The 22,014-nt window shown below is 44.6% G+C and overlaps 2 protein-coding genes across 2 annotated transcripts; both read right to left on the reverse strand.

The window, feature by feature from the left end:
* Window positions 1-376: 376 nt before the first annotated feature.
* On the reverse strand, window positions 377-3,844 carry LOC109526072 (cytochrome b ascorbate-dependent protein 3-like). Its single transcript, XM_019887092.1, has 5 exons — window positions 1,369-3,844; window positions 1,017-1,225; window positions 782-936; window positions 537-699; window positions 377-450 (listed from the first exon to the last, which is right to left on the reverse strand). The coding sequence occupies exons 1-5, from the start codon at window positions 1,631-1,633 to the stop codon at window positions 424-426; spliced, it is 819 nt and encodes a 272-aa protein (XP_019742651.1). The 5' UTR covers window positions 1,634-3,844; the 3' UTR covers window positions 377-423.
* Window positions 3,845-4,398: 554 nt separating this feature from the next.
* LOC109526039 (uncharacterized) lies at window positions 4,399-20,185 on the reverse strand. Its single transcript, XM_019887033.1, has 15 exons — window positions 19,946-20,185; window positions 10,518-10,707; window positions 10,267-10,398; window positions 8,749-8,860; window positions 8,505-8,638; window positions 8,324-8,428; window positions 8,206-8,252; window positions 7,716-7,979; window positions 6,656-6,801; window positions 6,412-6,545; window positions 6,231-6,335; window positions 6,113-6,159; window positions 5,613-5,888; window positions 5,497-5,533; window positions 4,399-5,040 (listed from the first exon to the last, which is right to left on the reverse strand). The coding sequence occupies exons 1-15, from the start codon at window positions 19,976-19,978 to the stop codon at window positions 4,739-4,741; spliced, it is 2,064 nt and encodes a 687-aa protein (XP_019742592.1). The 5' UTR covers window positions 19,979-20,185; the 3' UTR covers window positions 4,399-4,738.
* Between the last annotated feature and the right edge of the window lie 1,829 nt (window positions 20,186-22,014).

Genomic DNA, 22,014 nt, shown 5'->3' on the forward strand with positions numbered 1-22,014 from the left:
CTTCTTCAATAATTGTGGTTCAGCGCGCACGATGCTGCCCTCCTCAAGAGCCGAACGGGTACTACAACTACTGCCACTACTTCTACTACTACTACTACTACCACTAATAATAATAATAATAATAATAATAATAATAATAATAATAATAATAAGAATAAAATGTGGAAAAAAGAAAAAAAACCTCGAAAAAATGCTAAAAAAGAAATGTAATATATAAATACACACACACACACACACACACACACACGCACACACACACACACACACACACACACGGTAAATAAATAGATAAATGCAATATAGGACTTATAGGACACACATTTGTTTATTAACACAAGAATCATAAAGTACAATCGTACATGCATGATTAAATGTCGTATTTTAAATTTTAATGTTTTCTGACACATTGTTTTGTTGTGGTCCTTAAGTGGCTTCCTCTCTCAGCAAAATCTGAAAACAAAAAAAAACAAATCAGAATATGATTAATTTTCTTTGACATTTTCTTTGACATTTAACGAGGAGAAAATCCTTCTCACCGGTGCGGCTTCGTCGTTGGTGTTGGCGTTGGGACGTCGCCAGTCGGCTTTGGACAGAATCCCGAACACGAGAGAGCTGAATGCCACAATCAGGATACCCAGCATATTGGCGAACAGCGCCTCCGCAGGCAGTGAGCTGTAAGCGTTTGCTGACACGCCGTCGCTAACAAACACCAAAAAGCAAAAAAAAAAACAACTGAGTGCCTTCATATGTGTCCCGAAGAAGAAATCGTTGAAAGCCTCACAGTGCAAAGAAAAGCTGCTCGTTGATTCCACTGATGCAGGCGGCCAGACTGAGCAGCAGTACCGCTTGTCCCGTCCACACGTGAATCCCCTTCAGGTAGTGACTTAACCGCTGCGCAGAACATGGCAGCAAAAAGCCAACCAGTCCCAGGAACCACTGTGGATGAAAGAAGGCATGTCCACAGAGATGACATGAAAGTGGACTCAAGTCATTTTGTCAAGTCAGCGTATTCTTACCTGCCACGCAAACGTTACCACGGCGCTCATTCCCACCCAGCTGTGCAAGGAGTACATTGAGGGGATGTTCAGGGTGCTGTGCACGTTAAAGACGGCGTACAGGCCGACGGTGGCAAGCACCAAAGCGGCCAGCATCAGTCCTGCGTGGACCAGCTTCCATGCGATCTTCTTCTGAGACCACCCCCAAGGCACACGGAACAGGACGGCAGCTGCCGAGAATACAAGGGTAGAATACATTATAGTCTGGGAATTTATCACTTGTGCTATATTACGCCGAAGTCAAAAGTGTTGTGAGCTAATTCGTTGGTCTGTATGAACTACAAATCCCCTTAAATGGACAGTCGTGACTCACCGAAGCCATAAAGGACCAGCAGTCCGCTGATCATGAGGACGGGATGCCAGCTGAACTGGGCCTCACTTCCATCCCACGCAAACCCTCCGCGCCAGCGCCAGTTCCAGAAGACAACCATGACCACGCACAGGAGGCCCACGTTGATGCACACACACCAGGACATGTAGAAAGACGCCGACGCTCCCATTGTAAAGCGTCCCACTCCACCACCTCCTCGGTTGGACTGCACAACAGTAGCACGGCCAATGGATTGTCTCTGATCCATAAAATGTCAGAAGCCGTGAAAGGAGGTCAGGAGGGAGACTGCCATCACATCATCTCTGACTTCCTGATTGATTTTTTTTCACTGTTTACACTCATAAACAACACGCTGAGTCATATAGCCAGCAAAGTAGCGACCATGCTAACGTTTTCTTGCATGTTGATGCCCTCTAAGCTCAAGAAGAAAATGAGCTACCACAAATGATATGTACTTGTTCATAATGAGGAAATGAACAACAATGCTATTGGTGTTAATGCTCCCCTCAAGACCCAGGTTAGCTCATAGAGAGCAAATTAGGTCTCACATAAATGATTTTTGGGGTGTCTGTTCAGACACGATAGCTCAGTGCAAGCAAACTTGGTGCCATGATAATTTCCAGTATCCTCATTGACCAGACAGTATTTGCAGTATTGTACCTTGGTTGATACAGTATCTAATATTTCTAACTCGCTCAATATTGACAAAGTTCCAAAGGCAGCTGTGTGATCCATTACACGTGTCTGCTTTGCATTCCTATTCTAAGAAATGTATACTGTAGTTAGTTTCATAATGCTTTCCTCCCCGACGTCAAGCAGATTCCTGTAGCTAATGAGCTAAGCAGGCTCCGCGTTTCCCCGAAACAAAGAATCACGAGGCCGCTTGTCATCTGACTTGACACTGAACTGGAGAGAAGTTCCCACAGTGCTGGTGACACAAACATTTTTTTTTCCAGGCTTTAGAGCAGTCTGGACAATGACATCCTCTGACCACAAACAGAGTCGGAGACATGCTCATCATCTTTTATGAAATTCTTCCAAGAATTAATTTTTTTCAGGCATACGTCTTGGAAATGGAGAAAATCCACTAAGAACATCACCTTCCAACCAAAAATGGCCATCAACCTGTGTGTTTCACAGTCTTGCTTCTTCTCAATTATCGTGCATCCTATCACAATGGAGATTTGTCAAATGGACACGCTGAAGCCCAAAAAGCCACACACACACACACACAAACATGAAATATAATAGTCTTTTATTGTCTGAACAGAATTGAAAACAATTCAAACAATCCAAAAGGTGACTCTCTGTACAAAATATTTATTCCAAATGTACATAAAAACATACCTCTCATAACTTACATCTCAACTTTATTCCTTCCATTAACGGGACGTCATTTAATCTCTTTTGCTTCTTCTCTCTTACAATCTATAAAGTGATACAAATACGACAAAACAGTCCACATAATAGAAAGAATGTCACGTGACCAAGCCTTGAAATTGATGCAGGATGAATTGTCTCTTGTCAACCACGGGATGGCAGCGCCAGCACTGAGCATCACAATACAGTAGAACACACACAGAGCACACAAACTCTTGCATACACACGCACACACAGACTAAAAGCCCCCCCCCCCCCCCCCGCCCCTCCCCCCCAAACCCTTACCTCTCACACACACACGCAGACGCACACGCACAGTGAGGCTCACTGCAAACAAAAAAGGAGTGGGGCAAAAATAGTATAAAATCGAGCTGTTTGGAAAAAAAAGACAACAAAAAAAATGAAGTCGGGGAGAAAAAAAAAAGGTTTCTTCCTTCAATAAAGCAAAGATGGACAAAGGGGTTCTGTACCTGCCGCCACCATCATTTTTGCTGAAACCGTGAATTTCTTTTTTTCTTCATTGGCAAAACCATGAATTCTGCCTAGTAACAAGTACATGTAGCTTTCATGCGTTAACCTATGGATACGCACGTCTCAATTACCCATACTGTATTTATAACTTCAATGAAAAATACATTTTCTGTCTGCTCACCTCCAAAGTGAAATGTAACAATAGTGTTTTTTAAGAAAGTGTGGCAATGCTATGAGGCTATAAATAAGTAGCGGTAAAAATAAATATGACAATAAATACAAAGGTAGCGAGGGACGAAAGTTCACGGCCAAAGTTGTGCATTTGTGAACATTTTTGTCAAGTGTCACCTCAGAATTTGTGTTACATGACTTCAATTCAGCAAAATATTGTTTGAACGGACTGTCCACCCCTGCAATGAAAGGAAAAACAAAATTCGCCCAACCAAGTACTGTAGTGTGACTACATGATGTCAGTAGAGGACAGTTTTCTAACTGGGAATTTCTCCATTGTGAGACAAATAAAGGTTTTCTTATCTTAACTCAGGAAAAAGTTGTACTTTACAAGAGTTATCTTACAAGAATAAAGTTGCATAATTGCAAAAGAATAATAAACAGAGGGAAGAAATGTCTTCACGGAAAAGCTCGACTTGATGATTTAAAGAAGAGAACAAAAATCATGTTCCGCAACAGCTAGGGTAACGACATTGTAGCCAGCATCATTGTTGACAAAAAAAAAAAAAAAAAAACTTGGTCAACGCAACAACATTGTTTACATGACTTCAATTCAGCAAAATATTGTTTGAACGGACTGTCCACCCCTGCAATGAAAGGAAAAACAAAATTCGCCCAACCAAGTACTGTAGTGTGACTACATGATGTCAGTAGAGGACAGTTTTCTAACTGGGAATTTCTCCATTGTGAGACAAATAAAGGTTTTCTTATCTTAACTCAGGAAAAAGTTGTACTTTACAAGAGTTATCTTACAAGAATAAAGTTGCATAATTGCAAAAGAATAATAAACAGTTATTTTCTAATCTTGCTGGAAGAAAAAGTAATCTTAAGTGAATAGTCTTATTTTTTTCTATGAAAAAGGTGTAACCTTATGAGACTAAAATTGGAGTGTTTTTTTCCCCTCAATTTTGTGATAATGACACATTAAAAAAAAAAAAAAAAAAAAAACATTGGTCAACGCAACAACATTGTGCCAATAGGAGGCTGTGCATCAAAGACGATGAAAACAAACAACAACAAAAACACCATGACAAACCAACAGCTAGCGTGACGACATTGTGCCAGTGGCGGAGAGGGCACTTGAGCGACGTCACAAGCGCCAGACCAGTGTATGTGCTCGCCAGCAGGTGACGCTGAGTATGTGCAGAGTCCTTTCTTTCTCCGAGTTATTTCTTCTTCAAAAAAAAATGGTCGCCTAGGAATCTTCGAAAGAAAAACTACTGGCTCTCGATACATGGAGGTAAGTCCCACCCGAGGACGGCGGCGTCCCTCAGGGAGCGTGGTCGTGCTTGTAGTAGCCTCGCCTCAGCGCCTCTGAGGCGATGCTCTCAGCCGAGCGTCGCTGGTCCAGGTCCAGCAGGGCCTGCAGCAGGTGGTTGATGTCAGCCTTCAGGCCCTGCCGCTGCATCCAGTTCTTCAACAGCTCGTAGACTTTGTCACCGGCCGCGCCGTTCTCCGCCAGGCGGATGTGGTTGTCGCTCACGCCGATCATGCGGAAGAACTTGTTGTGGATCCGAACGTCCAGGTACTTGTCGAACAGGTCGAAGCTCTTCTTCAGTGATTTCTCAGACTCTGCAATGGACCGAGTCACGTTAAAGTAATTGGCATCAAATGTACTTCAAAAAAGATATACATTTTACACCACTGCCCCGCTCCCAAAATAAATCATACTCTTAATCGCTACTTTAAATGATCGGACAATAATTTTGAGAGAATGAATCCTATTTTTGAATCTTTGAGAACCACTGCCTTACACAACATATGAACTGGTGTGAACTGCTGCACCGACCTTCAGCATCGGGCAAAAATTTGGAGAGAATAAAGACATATTTTATGAATCTCTGGTTTGCCACTTTGACAACCGCTGCCTTACACAACTTGTGAACTGACGCGAACTGTTGCACGGCGTGAAAAGAAGTCAGAAATGAGCCACCCGCACTGTCTCCATCGCTATTTGCCACCTGAGGGCTCGGCCTTGACACTTTCCGTGAAATGCCATTTAGAGTAGCGTCAGTGCGGCTTTCCTACCTTGCAGTGGCAGCAGGCGGTGCTGTAGAGGATCCTCCTGAGGATAGACAAGACGGCATTAAGTCGACTGCCGGAAAAAGTAACCTCAAAAAGACCTTTTTCCGAGCGACGCGCACAATGGCGGCGGGGCTTATCCTGCAGGAGGCGGGGCTATCTCCGGATGAGGCGGCGGTGGGCATCGCCGACAGGCTGGTCTGTGAAGAGCTGGTGGTGTTGGGCAAGCTGTCGCCCAGCCCGCGGTCCTCGTCCTCCGGGGACGGCGAGGCCTTGTTGTTGGTCATGCCTGCCTGAGTCTCCTGCAGAAGCGGACGGGACTCCGGGCGGGAGTGGTCGCCCTCCAGGCCGGCATTGCGACTGTTCTGGCACTCCTCAGCTGTGGGGGCGCTCTCATCCTGTCGGGGATTTTTGATTCAGTTAACGTTTTATTTGTTGTCAATTATTTGACGCTTTTGTGCCTCTATAAAAAGTCTACACATTTATATTTAAAAGCCACCATTAATGTGACTAATCACCGATGCATTACCTTTTTTTTTTTTTTTAAACAAGAAACAAGTTCAATTTTTTTGACAAAGTCACTTGGGAAAAACCCTGTAACTAGTTCAGGTTGAAGACTTACGATAGGAATCTTGATGATTTCGCTGGTGTCACAGTGACTCTTGGCGCCTGTCAAAAGCGGGCAAAGAGTTAGCAAAGCGACGACGTCTCCACGGAAACGCGGCCGAGCTGCGACGCACACTCACACGTTCCCTCGAAGGAGCAGCGCTTGGTGACGAAGCACCATGCGGCCAATCCGGCTAACACCACGACGACGATGGAGAGGCAGCTCAGCACGGGAACCACTGCAACACAAGGGAGGCTGGTTAGCGATGAAGGTAACGGGTCGCTTGGAGGGGGCACACGGAAAAGCATTACTACTGATGTCTGCTGGCGAGGTGGGGGTGGGTGGGGTTCGGTCCAGCGGCGTTTGGGTGGGAAATGGGTCTCGCTTTCGGCAGACCGTGTTGGAAAAGTGCGTGCACTTCTTCACTTCCTCCTCGCCCGCTTTGCACCTAAACAGTCAATCAACAAATCACCATGGATGCACCACATGAGTAGGTGAAGATTGGTTAAATAATTTGATTTTATATATATATATATTTATTTTTTTTGGGTGACTCACTTGGCGCAGCGTTTGCAGACCTCACAGGCCTGATCTGGCACGCAGAAGGTTCCCGCTCGGCACTGACACTTGGTGTCCGACGTGGTGGTGCAAGACGCTGTCTCCATCTCGTCTGTGAGCCACACACAAGGCAGACACATACTTGTCAGTCATAATTGGAGCTTTCAAGTACAAAAATTATTTTTTGTCGAATGTTAGTATGGCATTTTTTGGGTATGTTCGTGTGATGTGTGTTTTCTTGTGCATGATTATGAAATGATTGAATCATTGATTTCATTCAGTGTAATAAAAAGTTGAAGAAAAATAAGAGCGGTTCAAGTAACATTTAGGGGCCCAACTGTAGTTTCTCTTTCTGAACACTAGGCGGCATCCATGTAACCTTGAAGGAGAATTGGGATGCTTTGCCCTACGTGTTTTTCAATATGTTGATATGTGCATCTTGAGTCTTGTGTAATATTTCAGTCTTGTTTTAAGCACATTTTTTTCTTCTTTAAAATGACTTTTCATCCCCAAATATTTGCATATTTTACATTTAGTCTAGGGCTGGGATTCCTCAAGTAAATCGATGGAATAATCAACAGGACAATTGCTTCCAAAAAGATTGGCTTGTGGCAGCTCCACTTTACTCTTTTTGATGCAATATTAATCACAATAGTGCGTTTAGACGACATTTTCTTTTTATTTGCCGCATCGATATTTTCCCAAGTAGGTGAAAAGAGGACGCCAGGTAGTTTGGGTGTGGAAACATTCAGTCACAGGCAACCAGGAGCAATTATCCCAAAGTGCAAGCTGGTGTAACACGAGCTCCCTTTCAAGCGGGACACAAAGACACCACGCCCGCACTGGGCCAGGTAAGGCCACCACCCCCCCCCCGCGTTTAGACGACATTTTCTTTTTATTTGCCGCATCGATATTTTCCCAAGTAGGTGAAAAGAGGACGCCAGGTAGTTTGGGTGTGGAAACATTCAGTCACAGGCAACCAGGAGCAATTATCCCAAAGTGCAAGCTGGTGTAACACGAGCTCCCTTTCAAGCGGGACACAAAGACACCACGCCCGCACTGGGCCAAAAAAAAAGGCGGGGCTATGTACGTATGAGGCGGCGGTGGGCATCGCCGACAGGCTGGTCTGTGAAGAGCTGGTGGTGTTGGGCAAGCTGTCGCCCAGCCCGCGGTCCTCGTCCTCCGGGGACGGCGAGGCCTTGTTGTTGGTCATGCCTGCCTGAGTCTCCTGCAGAAGCGGACGGGACTCCGGGCGGGAGTGGTCGCCCTCCAGGCCGGCATTGCGACTGTTCTGGCACTCCTCAGCTGTGGGGGCGCTCTCATCCTGTCGGGGATTTTTGATTCAGTTAACGTTTTATTTGTTGTCAATTATTTGACGCTTTTGTGCCTCTATAAAAAGTCTACACATTTATATTTAAAAGCCACCATTAATGTGACTAATCACCGATGCATTACCTTTTTTTTTTTTTTTTTAAACAAGAAACAAGTTCAATTTTTTTGACAAAGTCACTTGGGAAAAACCCTGTAACTAGTTCAGGTTGAAGACTTACGATAGGAATCTTGATGATTTCGCTGGTGTCACAGTGACTCTTGGCGCCTGTCAAAAGCGGGCAAAGAGTTAGCAAAGCGACGACGTCTCCACGGAAACGCGGCCGAGCTGCGACGCACACTCACACGTTCCCTCGAAGGAGCAGCGCTTGGTGACGAAGCACCATGCGGCCAATCCGGCTAACACCACGACGACGATGGAGAGGCAGCTCAGCACGGGAACCACTGCAACACAAGGGAGGCTGGTTAGCGATGAAGGTAACGGGTCGCTTGGAGGGGGCACACGGAAAAGCATTACTACTGATGTCTGCTGGCGAGGTGGGGGTGGGTGGGGTTCGGTCCAGCGGCGTTTGGGTGGGAAATGGGTCTCGCTTTCGGCAGACCGTGTTGGAAAAGTGCGTGCACTTCTTCACTTCCTCCTCGCCCGCTTTGCACCTAAACAGTCAATCAACAAATCACCATGGATGCACCACATGAGTAGGTGAAGATTGGTTAAATAATTTGATTTTATATATATATATATTTATTTTTTTTGGGTGACTCACTTGGCGCAGCGTTTGCAGACCTCACAGGCCTGATCTGGCACGCAGAAGGTTCCCGCTCGGCACTGACACTTGGTGTCCGACGTGGTGGTGCAAGACGCTGTCTCCATCTCGTCTGTGAGCCACACACAAGGCAGACACATACTTGTCAGTCATAATTGGAGCTTTCAAGTACAAAAATTATTTTTTGTCGAATGTTAGTATGGCATTTTTTGGGTATGTTCGTGTGATGTGTGTTTTCTTGTGCATGATTATGAAATGATTGAATCATTGATTTCATTCAGTGTAATAAAAAGTTGAAGAAAAATAAGAGCGGTTCAAGTAACATTTAGGGGCCCAACTGTAGTTTCTCTTTCTGAACACTAGGCGGCATCCATGTAACCTTGAAGGAGAATTGGGATGCTTTGCCCTACGTGTTTTTCAATATGTTGATATGTGCATCTTGAGTCTTGTGTAATATTTCAGTCTTGTTTTAAGCACATTTTTTTCTTCTTTAAAATGACTTTTCATCCCCAAATATTTGCATATTTTACATTTAGTCTAGGGCTGGGATTCCTCAAGTAAATCGATGGAATAATCAACAGGACAATTGCTTCCAAAAAGATTGGTTTGTGGCAGCTCCACTTTACTCTTTTTGATGCAATATTAATCACAATAGTGCGTTTAGACGACATTTTCTTTTTATTTGCCGCATCGATATTTTCCCAAGTCGGTGAAGAGAGGACGCCAGGTAGTTTGGGTGTGGAAACATTCAGTCACAGGCAACCAGGAGCAATTATCACAAAAGACATCACCTTTCTCGCCGAGTAACTTCATCACTCGGCATTGTCGCTGCTGCGTCTCACAGCGCACACGCACACACAAAAAAAAAAAAGAAAGAAAACAAAGTGGATCCACTTTCCCCAAACAATCTGGCAATGTAAAACAGAAAGACTCCACTGAGAAGACTCCCTGTTCAAGATTAGGATTAAGATTTCAAATTGTCACCTTTCTCGCCGAGTAACTTCATCACTCGGCATTGTCGCTGCTGCGTCTCACAGCGCACACGCACACACAAAAAAAAAAAAGAAAGAAAACAAAGTGGATCCACTTTCCCCAAACAATCTGGCAATGTAAAACAGAAAGACTCCACTGAGAAGACTCCCTGTTCAAGATTAGGATTAAGATTTCAAATTGGAATTTGCATTACTCGCATATTTAGTGTCTCTGATCTCCCATTGACATAAATTAAAAGAGTAAGAAGTTGCAACCGATGCATTTTCATCCAAGATTTTTGGCTGTTGCTCAGGGGGGGGGGATAAGAGCACTTAGTATTAAAAAAAAAAAAGAATCTGAGATCATTAAAGTCCTACTTTTTATTTTACTTTGCAATATATATCCACGGTATTTTGTCCGTCACAATCTTCTCTGGAGGCATCTTTCATTTGTAATACATATCCTTGTCATCTATATTTCACCGCACAAAAAACTGGCATTTGTACAAGGGGTGTGCGGATGTTTCTATCCACTGTAAGCGTTTACCTTGACGACAGTGCGTGCAGGGCAGACATCTGTACATGCCGTTGGAGTGTTCAGTGTATGTGAGTCCATGCTTGCAAGGTGAGCACACCCCCTGCTGGTAATCACGCTCACACCCCTTCTGCACAAATGTCCCTGAGGATGACAGTCAAATCAAACACATGGCAAAGGTCAACCATTTGAAATGGTCCTACATTGCTTTTGAAATATGTTTCTTTTCGCAAATCTTTTGAGCGTGAAAATGGACGTCGTACCGGCCTGGCAGTTGAGGCAACAGAGGCCTTGGTAGTGGTACTGCTGGTTCTCCACGCAAGTCCTGTGCCGGCGCAGGACGGTCAGGTTCTTGAAGGCTTCATCTGACGGGGCGGACCACTGGGCTGAGGGGGGCTGCTCGGACGCTCGGCATGGAGAGCTCACCAGAAGGAGGAGCGTCGCCAGCAGCACCTGAAGGTTAAGCCGACAAAACAAAAATTTGCTTTATTGATGTGGAACGTCAATAAAGCTTTTTCAGCGGCATCGCGTCGAATGATTCTTCATGGGTCGCCTTCTGTCCTCAATCTGCTCAATGATTAGGAACATCTGACTAGCACCGGTACAACGCTACATGCTAACATCAGGCTAGCGCACGTTGTCCATCAAGGTCACGGGCGAGCTGGAGCCGATCGGCAGACGACCGAAGGGCGCATGGAGATAAATTTGGGTGAACGCTAACATTCACACCTATGGACAATTAAGAGTGGAACCAACACGCATGCTTTGGAGATGCGGGAAGAAGTCCGAGTTCCTGGAGAAATTCCAGGTAAGCATGGGGTCAATCAACATCAAATGACACAAAGGAGGTCTCCAGCCAAGAGGCGAAGCCAAGGACTTATTAAAGACAACAAAATAAAACAAACGATGCCATTTAGACAACTTGCCAAATAATTGCACAAGCAAACAACAGCAACGACAAACATGATCCAAACTTTATTTTCTCATCGTGGTAACTTGATTTATTTTATCTGTTGTTTTGACCAAAGTTGAAATGCTGGTATTTTACAATTGTGTCTGCACTTCAAGGCCGCATTCTCAAATGTTGGCTTTTTTCCCCCCCTTTAAACAAATGACCAGAAAGACAGAGTTTTGATACAATTTCAAAAACGCTTTTGTTTGGAGCTGCAGTGTTTGCCAAAATGGTTTTGCTGTTACTTGCCTGACACGCTAGTGATCATGCAGATGAAAAAAAAAAAAGTTTGTTTTGTTGTGGTCACTTCATTTATCTTTTGTGTACGGACCAAGACAAAAATATTTCAAAATTCCTCTCCAACTCAACACCTGATTTCCAAATGTTTGCATTTGTTTTTCATCAAAAACATGACTGACTTAGGTCAATGGTGCAAATACTTTGGTTGAAAGCGATCATAGTTGGCCTTCAACTCATATTAGCTAACATGGCATGTCTGTCTCGTTTATTTTGTCATTTTTGTTTAAAGTTGACTTTCTGGTTAGAACAATGGCGTTTCTTGAGTTGGTGTGCTTCTGAGTTTGAGAAGCTAATGACATGCTAGCTTACTTTTATTTTATTTTTTTAAAAGAGCCTCTTGATAGGAGTGCCGGTGTTTGCTAACAGCGGCGGCCGACGTGATAGCACAGCTATTCATGCGGCAGATAATGGCCGTTTTGTGTAGGTGGGCTTCCCAGAAGAATACTGGGCCGTGCCGCTTTAGCCAGGCCCCCCGGGCGCTGTCGTTTTTCTTCGCAAGCTTTTCAGTGCGTCAACGTGAGAAGGGCCCATTCACGGGCCAACAACACGCTTTAGTGTCTCGACTTCAAATGACCCGCATTCTTCCAACGCAGAGGCTTTGAACAGCTCGACATGCGACACCGACGCAAGGCGACACCGCCGGGATAAAAGAGAGACTGCATTGGAGGCTTTTGTCTCACAAAACACCACGCAGAATGTCTTAAGTTGAATTTAAAACCTTTTTAATGGCAAAAGCCCTGGCCACTAGAATAACCGGCCATGTTCCTTCATTTTTTTTCTCCAGTCATGTCAGCGAAGGAGAAGTTATAAAGATGTAAACATTTTGTCATATTTAATGTTACACTTTCACGATGGCAGCAGTCGACGGTAGAGTAAATACTGTATACAAGTTGTTTAAATGTGACTCTGTGATCGCTGATGGACCCCAAAAACCTTGATGGCGTGAACCCTACATGATTTTAAGTGTATTTACACCACACACAAATAGCCACCTTTAAAATGTATCCTTGAAATAATATGAAACCATCAATTAAAGAAAATATAAAATGCAGCAAAATCTAAGTAACAAACCAAATAGATCACGGATTATAACATTTGAACACCTAAGCATGACAATACTATTTATCGGGACCAAAACCTGCACTTTTAGGATATCGGGAGACAAGTTTAAAAAAAAAAAAGGCCATGTGCAAAAAGCCAAGGAGGAGTGTTGCCATGCCTCGTTGTAGGGACGAACTTTCCCCTTCAGTCTCTTGTCCTGCGAACCGCCCGCCATCAACCCCCCCATTGCTGTCTTCCCTTCCGCCTTCTGTTTCTTCCTCCTCCTCCTCCTCGCTGCTCACGTCAGACTATCCAAAGTGGCTGCGAGCAGTCACAATCAGGCCTTTTACATCTATCCAAACATTAGACGCAGGCAGAAGAAAGAGAAAAGGCGCGGGGGGGGGGGGGGGGGGTTTAGTGGTGTCAAGAAATGCCTGAAAACAGTGCGTTGTGTGAGAGCGCAGCGGGATGTGGGGAGGGGACGGGTACGTGAAGAAGACTTGGTGAAGCGAAGGCTCGCGTGAAAAGATCGGCGAGGAAGCACATGTGTGCCACGGACATAACAGGGAAAAAAAAAAGACAACTGGAGGTCTCAAAGTGCAATGATACACCAGCTTGACAAGAGCGCGACAACGCAGGAAACGGTCGCTAATACAAGACGTCACGTGGGCGTCGAACAACTGTTCGGCTCACTCACGCGGCGATAAAAATGTGGCGACGCTAACATTGGACGATTAGATTTTTTGGGAGTCACTTGGTGAAGGGTCATCTAATGATGACGCGTGCCATCATTATTGCGTATTAACTACGTTCATTTGAGAAAAAAATAAGAGTAAAATTGTTTTTTATTGCCAATAAAAAGCATCAAAACAATAACCACATTTCCAATTGGTTGAATTTATTTCAAGAGCTGAAAAGAAAAGAAAAACCCCGACAGAAGCTGCACAAAGACAACCATTTATATGCAACATTCCCGAAACAAAGTTTGTGAGTTGACATGTTTATCCACATTAACGCCATCAAGTCCAAATGGACTCTCCAAAACGGAGCGTGTGGGCACATAAATTCTTTTGGCTAGCCACACTGCGGCAGCACCAAAAACGAGGCGGCGGCGGGGGGGTGACCGTAACCCCAGTGTAGAAAAGCTTCCAAAGCCACAATCCTTGCAGGCGGTCGAGTCCACTTAGCACAGAGTGCCATTGTGATGACGATGCCACTTGTGCGCAAGTTAAAGCAATTAAAGTCACAATCAAATGAGGACGCTTGTGTCCGAGACTTCCTCTGAAAAGGTTCCGCTACCGAGGACAGGACATCTGCAGAGCTGCTTTATCAATGGGCCGTTTAAGCGACGACCATTTAGCGAGAGCGCGCATCCCCGAAGTGACGACTGTACAGCCGGCGCGCGGCAAACAAAAGGAAGGAGACGTTTATTCAATATTCTCCAGATGATTTTAGTCAGAGCCGCGACATAAGCGGGAACGATGTGTCCCCTATTACAGTGCCCGGCCGCAAACATGCTTTTCTCATTAAGTGCTAATCGTCCAGCGACACTTACAGGGATACAGTTTTAGAAAAGTGTATTTCGCAAAAGCAAAGTGGTTGTTACTGGCGTACGACTTATGACCTTTGTGTGCTTACATGTTTTTTCCTTTAATAAAAACAAACAAAAAATACTCTTTAGTAATGTACTGTATAAAACATACACCGATAAATGTGTGTGTGTGTTGTCCATACATATTATGTTTCTGAACATAATACAGTACATAAATTTTGAGCTTTACTGCTTTGGCTCTTCGTCTCGTGGCAAACCCCATTAATAAATCCCTGACGGCGTCCGACACTTTGCTGACTAGAATCATGATACCAAACTTTCCTAGCGTTTCATCTGTAACTCAAGCAGTGGAAAAAAAGCGTTGCGTGTCTGCGACTGCAGTTTATGCAACGCCGTTAGCCTTTGAGCGCTAGCCAAAACACCGCTAGCGGCGTGATTTGCTGCTCCAAGTCAAACAACTGCTCTGGATTCCCAAACAGCAGACAGCTGGGAGGTCAAAGTCAACGACGACTCAAACCAACCACTAATCACCAAACCCCGCCCACTTTCCACACCGAAGAGCTCGAGCTGGCAGAGAAATAAACCAGCGCCTCGTAAACAAACGTGACAAACGAGCGACATGCCTCTTCCCCGCCATCCCCATGCGTGCCTGTCCTTATCGCCGTCGCCTCCCTGCAAACCGCGAGGGCGGCGAGCATCCAACCGTACCCGCAGGCCAAGAGACGGCCATGTTAACACGTTACAGCTGTTACTGACAGGCCAACAAGCGCCGGGCTCAAAGCGGGATTGAAGCCGCGCACGTTGAATGACACTCGGAGCGTAATTGCAGAGCGAGTTCAAATATGACATTAATGAGTGCTTAATTGCACTTTGCTGCATCCGCCTCATCAAGACCTACAAAACAAGTCTGTCACTTGCAATTCGATGGTAGCCAAAAATCCACCGAGTGAGCCGTTTCACTTTGGTTGCCAATTTCAAACCGAATTTCGAATCGTGTTTCCCAACCACCGCACCGTGGGTGGCGTCATGGTGCGCAGACACTGCTTAAGTTTTAAAAAGAAATAAATATGCACGTCAACAGTCGCCCCAGCAAGGGTCGGTGTCGTCAATCGAGACAGGTATTAATTCCGGTGTCATAAAGCATCCGTTCTCAATGTTGGGGTGCGGTTTGTGTTCTCATTAGTCCACAGTTGCTGTCGATAAATTATTAGACGTCACATTTTGGCGACAATTATGGACTTGCACATGGCTGCCTTTGTCCCGGCGTACTTAATGACTTTAAGTATTAGACGCTGATCTGGACAGTACAGTCGACTAGTCAACTCAGCCACCGATGGGTTCAACCCCAATCAATTGTCAGTCACAATGGACCTCCAAAGATTCTCGGGTTCATGTTCCGATGGTCAAAATGTGCTATTCAACAACATAAAGCTACACTATAGAACCTTCTAGGTCTTGGTACTTGTAGTCCCGGTGCTAAAAGGCTACAATAGGTTCCGTACTGCAGATGCAATGGTTCCTGTACTTCTCGAAAGTATAGATTCTTACTTCACCCACCGATAAAAGATCCCATCATGAAATTAGAACAATTGCCGCCATAGTCCACAGTGACACACAAGTTCTCGAGGTGGTAATGTGCTACAAACATCTCAACAGTGAACACGACAATACTGTCTCAGTGGTTACTTGCACTCTGAGTGCATCTCCCGCGGCGACCGGCCAGCGTAAAAAGTGTGGTAAAGTGTTGAAGTATGCATGTACAATGGCGTGGAGAACGAGTGCAGGAGTGGGAGCGTGTGAAAAGCGGCAGCCCCCTCCTCTCAGGGAGAACAGGAAGCTGAGACAATACAGGGGCTTCATGCGGCACAGTCACCCTTCGACCACACAACATATCCGCTGGGCAGGATATTTTTAACCGAGCAATACTTGCAGCCCCGCGACACACATTCTTGAGTTTCCTCAGGAGGTGCGCGCGTGTGTCGCTTGCAGGTTAGGCGACGTCGGCAAACAATCGACGCTAATGAACGGCCAGCCTGGCGCGTGACCCGGGCTGATGTGAAACACATGAAGCCAGACAAGGCTGCTGGGGGGGTTTGGGAGAGTTTTCTGTTTTTCTTTGCTCGACCAAAAGGACGGCTGAGGGAACGCCAGCACACAGTCAGACATGTGCGCGGCCCGGGGGCGAAGGGCGGCCGCTTTTCCATTCTCGATTAGGCCTTAGCGGCCGCTCACAAGACGACTGGCAGTGTCGAGGAGGAGAAGGAGGAGGAGGGTTAGGACGCAGACATCAATGTGAGGGGGTGACTAACAGATTGAAGAATGCACAAGGAGCCTCGACTTTGCCCCGGCAAATCGCATTAGCGGCATCAAAGTGAGCCTTTGTGCCGCAGAATCGCAGCAACAATGTGACTTTTTTTTTTTAAATGAAAAAATATGATTTGATTGCATACATATTTTTATGAAGTTCCACACAACCCCTCCAGACACCTTCAATCCCAACAATGTACACAGATACCCGTGTTTAAAATAAATAAATGGAGAAAATCAAAGCCCTGATACAAATATTTATTTTTTAAGAAATCCAAATATTTTGAGGATTTTAATCCTTTAAATGCCCTTTTTTAATAATTGTTTTTTTAATTCCACACATCCATTTTTATAAAACAGTTTTTAAAAAGTTACTTTGGTAAAAAATGTTCACGTCAGTGCATGTTTGTGTCAGCTTAGTAGCAATGTGTCACCCGTTACTTAGCCAAAAAAAATATTAAAAAACCAACACTGACGTTTGCCTGAGCCAATGAAATGATTTACGAGAATGTGCAATAAAGTCATTTTATTAAAAGCCAGGGCGCGCAATGCAAAATTAAATTTTAAGTGGGTCGACTGGCTGCGTCACTCTTATGTGAACCGTTGACATCATCCCGCCTTGCTTTGGAATGCCGACTGCTGCCGCTGCCCGGGCACACTTGAACAGGTGACACTTGCCCGAGTGAGTCAGCCGCTCTCTGATTGGCTGTGCTGGTCACCTTAGCAACAACGTCAGCCCCCCCCCCCCCCCCCCCCCCCCAACCAACTCCAGCTCCATTAATCCGCCGAGTTGACGCAGCACCTGCACCAGGCATTGCTGGCCGGTTGCATCATTCCGCGCGGCGCCGATAAGCTATGCTCGGGTTTGGCTTGTCCCAGATGTCCGTCTTGCCCTTTTCTGTGCCATGAGACGGAGGTAGTGGACATGGGGCTGAGGGGGAGAGGGGGGGGGGCATTTCCTGTGTGAAACCACACCCAGGCAGACACAAGAGATAGGCATCAAGTTTATAGTGGCAACCGATGCCCCCTAATATCATGGTATGTGTGTACAGGAAATGGACAGGACAGGGAGGCACGTAGGCATGCTGTGCGTGTATGTGAGGGGGGGGATTAGCCTGCAGGCAGAGTCGGTGTGTGGGTAGATCAAGGGTGGGGGTCCTGTTTCCTCACAGTCCCCCCAGCAACAAGGCCACTTGGCGAGGCCTCCTCCAGAATGTACTGCGGTTTACACAAAAGATAAACAGTGACGTCGCTAACCGACATGAAGGGGGGGGGGGGCGGCGCTGGCCTTGCAGCACAAGTCACAAAGGTCTTTGCTGAGGTTTTGGATGTGGTGGGGTAAAAGTGTCACATGTCTGGCTACTGATGAGAAAGTGAAGAGGAGTTACAAATAGCAAGTGCGAACTTGAATTCAAAAGCCGGGAATCACAGAGGAACAATGTTGCCCTGCGCTGAGGATAACAAGAGTATCGCGATACACTCATTCGGTGATCATCAATTTCGGAAGCTTCACGATGTTTTGTCCCACGCATAACGGTAACTAACATGAAGCGTAACTTATTTTAAGTTAAATTACAACTACAAGGACGACTGATTTATGAGTAATAACATTTTTAAGCTAACATTTTCCCGCTACAATTATCAAGTTAGCATCGTTTGCAACTTGCGACAGTTAGTCACTGCTGGCTACGTTTGTCGCCAAGCAACCATCACGGTCTTCGAACCGAAAAGTCAGTTGATCGGCACTTGTGACCTCAAACCATTTAGTTATTGTCAGAGATAGTAGACGCTCTCGCGTATTCGGTGGACTAATGTTGGGAGAATGTTGTTAATGTAAAGTGTTACCGTGGTCTATGGTTAGCATCATTTGCGATATGTGACAGTAGCTGCTGGTTGTGTTCCATCAGTCGTTACACGACAGCATTAAAATCAGACAAATCTACTTACAATAAGTCATCCCTCATTACGCTGTGCTGTTTGTAGTGAGTTAATTTGTTTGAATTTGTTGATGCTCGCTAAATTAGTCAGATGAGAAAGAGAATGTTTGTTACAATTGTCTCAATGTCACAATGTGTGACAGTTTGTCACAAATGATCATTTGTATGTTACATTCAAATAAATAAGTCGGCACTATTCAAGGTCAGTAAAGTGACGTGGGATACGAATCTTTGATTATGTTACAATGTTCAAAAAATAAACAAGTAGTGGCTTGCTGTGGTGAGTCACCAGTCATTGTGTCAAATGTCGTCAGTCATAACTCGGTGCGAGTTTGTTGGTGCTCACAAGTGAGGTTAAACATTGCTGATTACTCCAAAGACGTCTGCTACGATAGCCACCACCAACTGCTGGTGACATTTAAACGTTATAATCAGTCATTTATAGCCAGCTACAGTTAGCATTGGTCGTTATTTCAAAGGTTCAATGTGGTCGTTTCTTGGTCAGAGTTTGTCAGTGCTCACTACATGACATTTGTTGCATTAGTCAGACCCAAGTCCTTAGCCGTGGACTTTTGTGGTGAGCTGTGTCTTATTATGTCAAACGTTTGTCATTGTCAATGAGAACAGTTTGTTATGTCATACTACTGGGCTTTTTTAGTCAAACCATTGCTCATAACTTCAAACGCTATGAATTGAAATAGTTATACTCACAGCAGCAAAGCAATTGTGTCAGCTGCAACTATTGTATCCGTGCGTTATGCTGGACTTCGCTTGTTGGAGTTTGTTGTTGCTCATTTGCATACATTTCCTCATCAGTTGGCCTGCAAGCGTTTGCTTCGGTAGCAACATCCAGGTATTATTTGCTACGTAAAAAAAAATTCCTTTAAGTCGATCGGCTGGCACCTGTTCACACTGAGAATTGCTGGCCGTACGACAGTGGCATCGAGCAGCGACTGACAATTACTTTTCACAAAATCACATGCCGGCCCCGGCTTTCCTCTGTACACTTTCACACAGCTGTGGAATCCACGGGTTGACATTGATCAGCCATTTTGTATGACACAGAACAACAATGCAGTTGTAACGATATCTTCATGAATCTATCTGTGCCAGCCACATATAGTGAGAGGCACAACAATTTAAATGCTCTTCCATTTGAGGTCAGAAGGTACGCTATCCACCTGTTGCCATTCATAGTAGTCATGGCTTCCTGCCAGTCTGTACAGTAGAACAGCTTTGTCTTCTTTGATTTCACGCTGTGAAAGTTAGTTTGTGACAAAAAATGAAATCAGCATTATTTCAGTATCCAAACTATTTGCTTGACATTTTTGTCCCCCCCCAGACACAATTTTACTGTATGAAACACACGCGCGCGAACACACACACACACACATTAGCTAAATGGCTAACTTGCCAACAGGCGGGCGGCTGGTTCCGGCTCAGTCCGCACCGGCGGCATTTCATATTGGCCCAAAAGTTCTTCAAAATTCGCCCATACCGCGGTCTTAACTTGCACAGGCACACTGTCCGTAGTTTATCTTGAATGTATACCAAAAAGAACACAAACACACATCGTACAACATTTCAAGTGGGTTTACTTACGCAGAATTTCCCGACAGCCGGCCCGGTGTTCATGTCCGAAATTCTGTGAGACTTCTTCAGTCTAACAAGTATCTTGACTGAAACACGCCACGGTGTAGGAAAAAACGCGATAAAAAAATAAAATAAAAGAGGCACAAACAAGCTAATCCGTCAGCCGATCTCTCATGGGTAAAACTTGTGAGCGGCTGTCTTCCAAACTTCCGAACTGCTGGCCAGACTCAGCTGCACTGATTCTTCCTTCTGGCTCGTCGGAACATTGTGGCGTCACAGCCAGTGCAACCAATCACGAACGAGATCATATTGAATATTCATGAGGAGGGATTGGCGGTCGTCGGGGGTCAACGCTCTTAGCTTTTTAAATACGTTTCACACAGTGGAATTCCACAGAAAAATTTACATAACATTATACTTCATATAGTTTTCATAACGCCTTATGCAAAGGAATATTAAGCATTTTTTAACCTATTAGACAAAACCTTATTGATCAATTGATATAAATAGTAACAAAAATTGGGATTAAACAAGATAATGGATCATCTGTTACCATCTTTTTTTCTTATCTTCATTAGCTTTGAGGGTGGCGGGGGGAGTAGCGGAATAGAAACAATACAGAAATAACTGAGCTTTACCGCTTGAAGTAATTTTTAATCTGATCAATGTTATGAAACAAAGAAAGCGTAACAAAGAGAATCTAATTTGCTATAATAATAAGCGTTACGATGCAAATAAGAGACTGCTCTTTCCAGGCCCCGGGTACGAGATGGTGTGTTGGGATTCTTGAAATGGTGATTAATGTGAAAATAGTCACACTTTTTGACATGAAAATCTGACTTTTAAATAAAGACATCAACAGAGGAATGTTTGCACTCCATTTAAAGCAATGGCGTATTTGCTCAACATCAAAAGACATAAACATCCTGTCCAACATGTCTCCGCCCAATGTTAATCTAATCGCATGCATCTAAAGTGCTGTCTGTCTGTGTAAATGTGTGTGCGTGCGTGTGGAATGTGCAGTGGATTTACAAAGTCTACAAGTTCCCGCTCAAATTGCATTTTACCATGATATAATAAATGAGATCACACTAAATCGTTTTCAAAATCCTTAGCACGACGAATCTGACCTATGATCTGCACTACTCACTAATAAAATCAATATTTCTCAGGCAATGTGTGCACATCTCTTAACTGGGAATGTGGCTGCGTTCAGAATTAACCAACCATATTAAAAGTCATGTTAAGTTGAAGTCAGAACACACGTGTCACCATTTAAAGTGCTTCTGATTAACTCTAAATAATTGCAGATGTTCTAGGAGGCTATTTTAGAAGAAGCCTGATGGTTTTTATGCTGTCACTGGCAGTTAACTGGAACTGTTCATAATTCATTTCACATTGACAAAGGCCACAGTTCCATCTTAAGAAAAACAGCCCCAGATCATGATGCGGCTTCCATGATGTGTCACTGTTGGTAGAATTATTGGTGATGAGCCAAACATACCTTTTGGAATTATGGTCAACCTTATTTTCAACACACTTGAAATTTTCCAAATGCATGATGCAAAAAGGGTTATGCTTGATGGGATCAAAGTTAAACTATTTGGCCAGAATTCCAAGATCTGTATTTGACGCAAACCCAGGACCGCTCATCACCGAAAGAATACTTTTGTCAAAGCATGCTTATGCATATGCAGATTTCCTGAGAATGAAACTGGACCCACGGACAAGATGGAATTATGAACAGTTCTAAGTGCCAGTCAGTTATAAGTGAGTGTGCACACTTGTGTAACTACATTATTTCACTTTTTTTGTTGTTTTTCTTTCCTGTAGACATTGATTTTTTTTTTCAGTTCAGTTGGGCAGGTGATAGGTCACACTCAGGGTGGAAAAACAATCAGAAATGATTTTATGTCACAAAACTGACATTTGAACAGGGGTGTGTGGACTTTTTAAATCAACTGTGTGTGTGTGTGCAAGCGTGCGTGTGTGCAAGCGTGCGTGTGTGTGTGTGTGTGTGTGTGTGTGTGTGTGTGTGTGTGTGTGTGTGTGTGCCCACAGAACATGTACACAGATGT

The sequence above is a fragment of the Hippocampus comes genome, unplaced genomic scaffold (assembly GCF_001891065.2).
Source record: "Hippocampus comes isolate QL1 unplaced genomic scaffold, H_comes_QL1_v1.1 scaffold54, whole genome shotgun sequence".
In the NCBI taxonomy this organism is placed as follows: domain Eukaryota; kingdom Metazoa; phylum Chordata; class Actinopteri; order Syngnathiformes; family Syngnathidae; genus Hippocampus; species Hippocampus comes.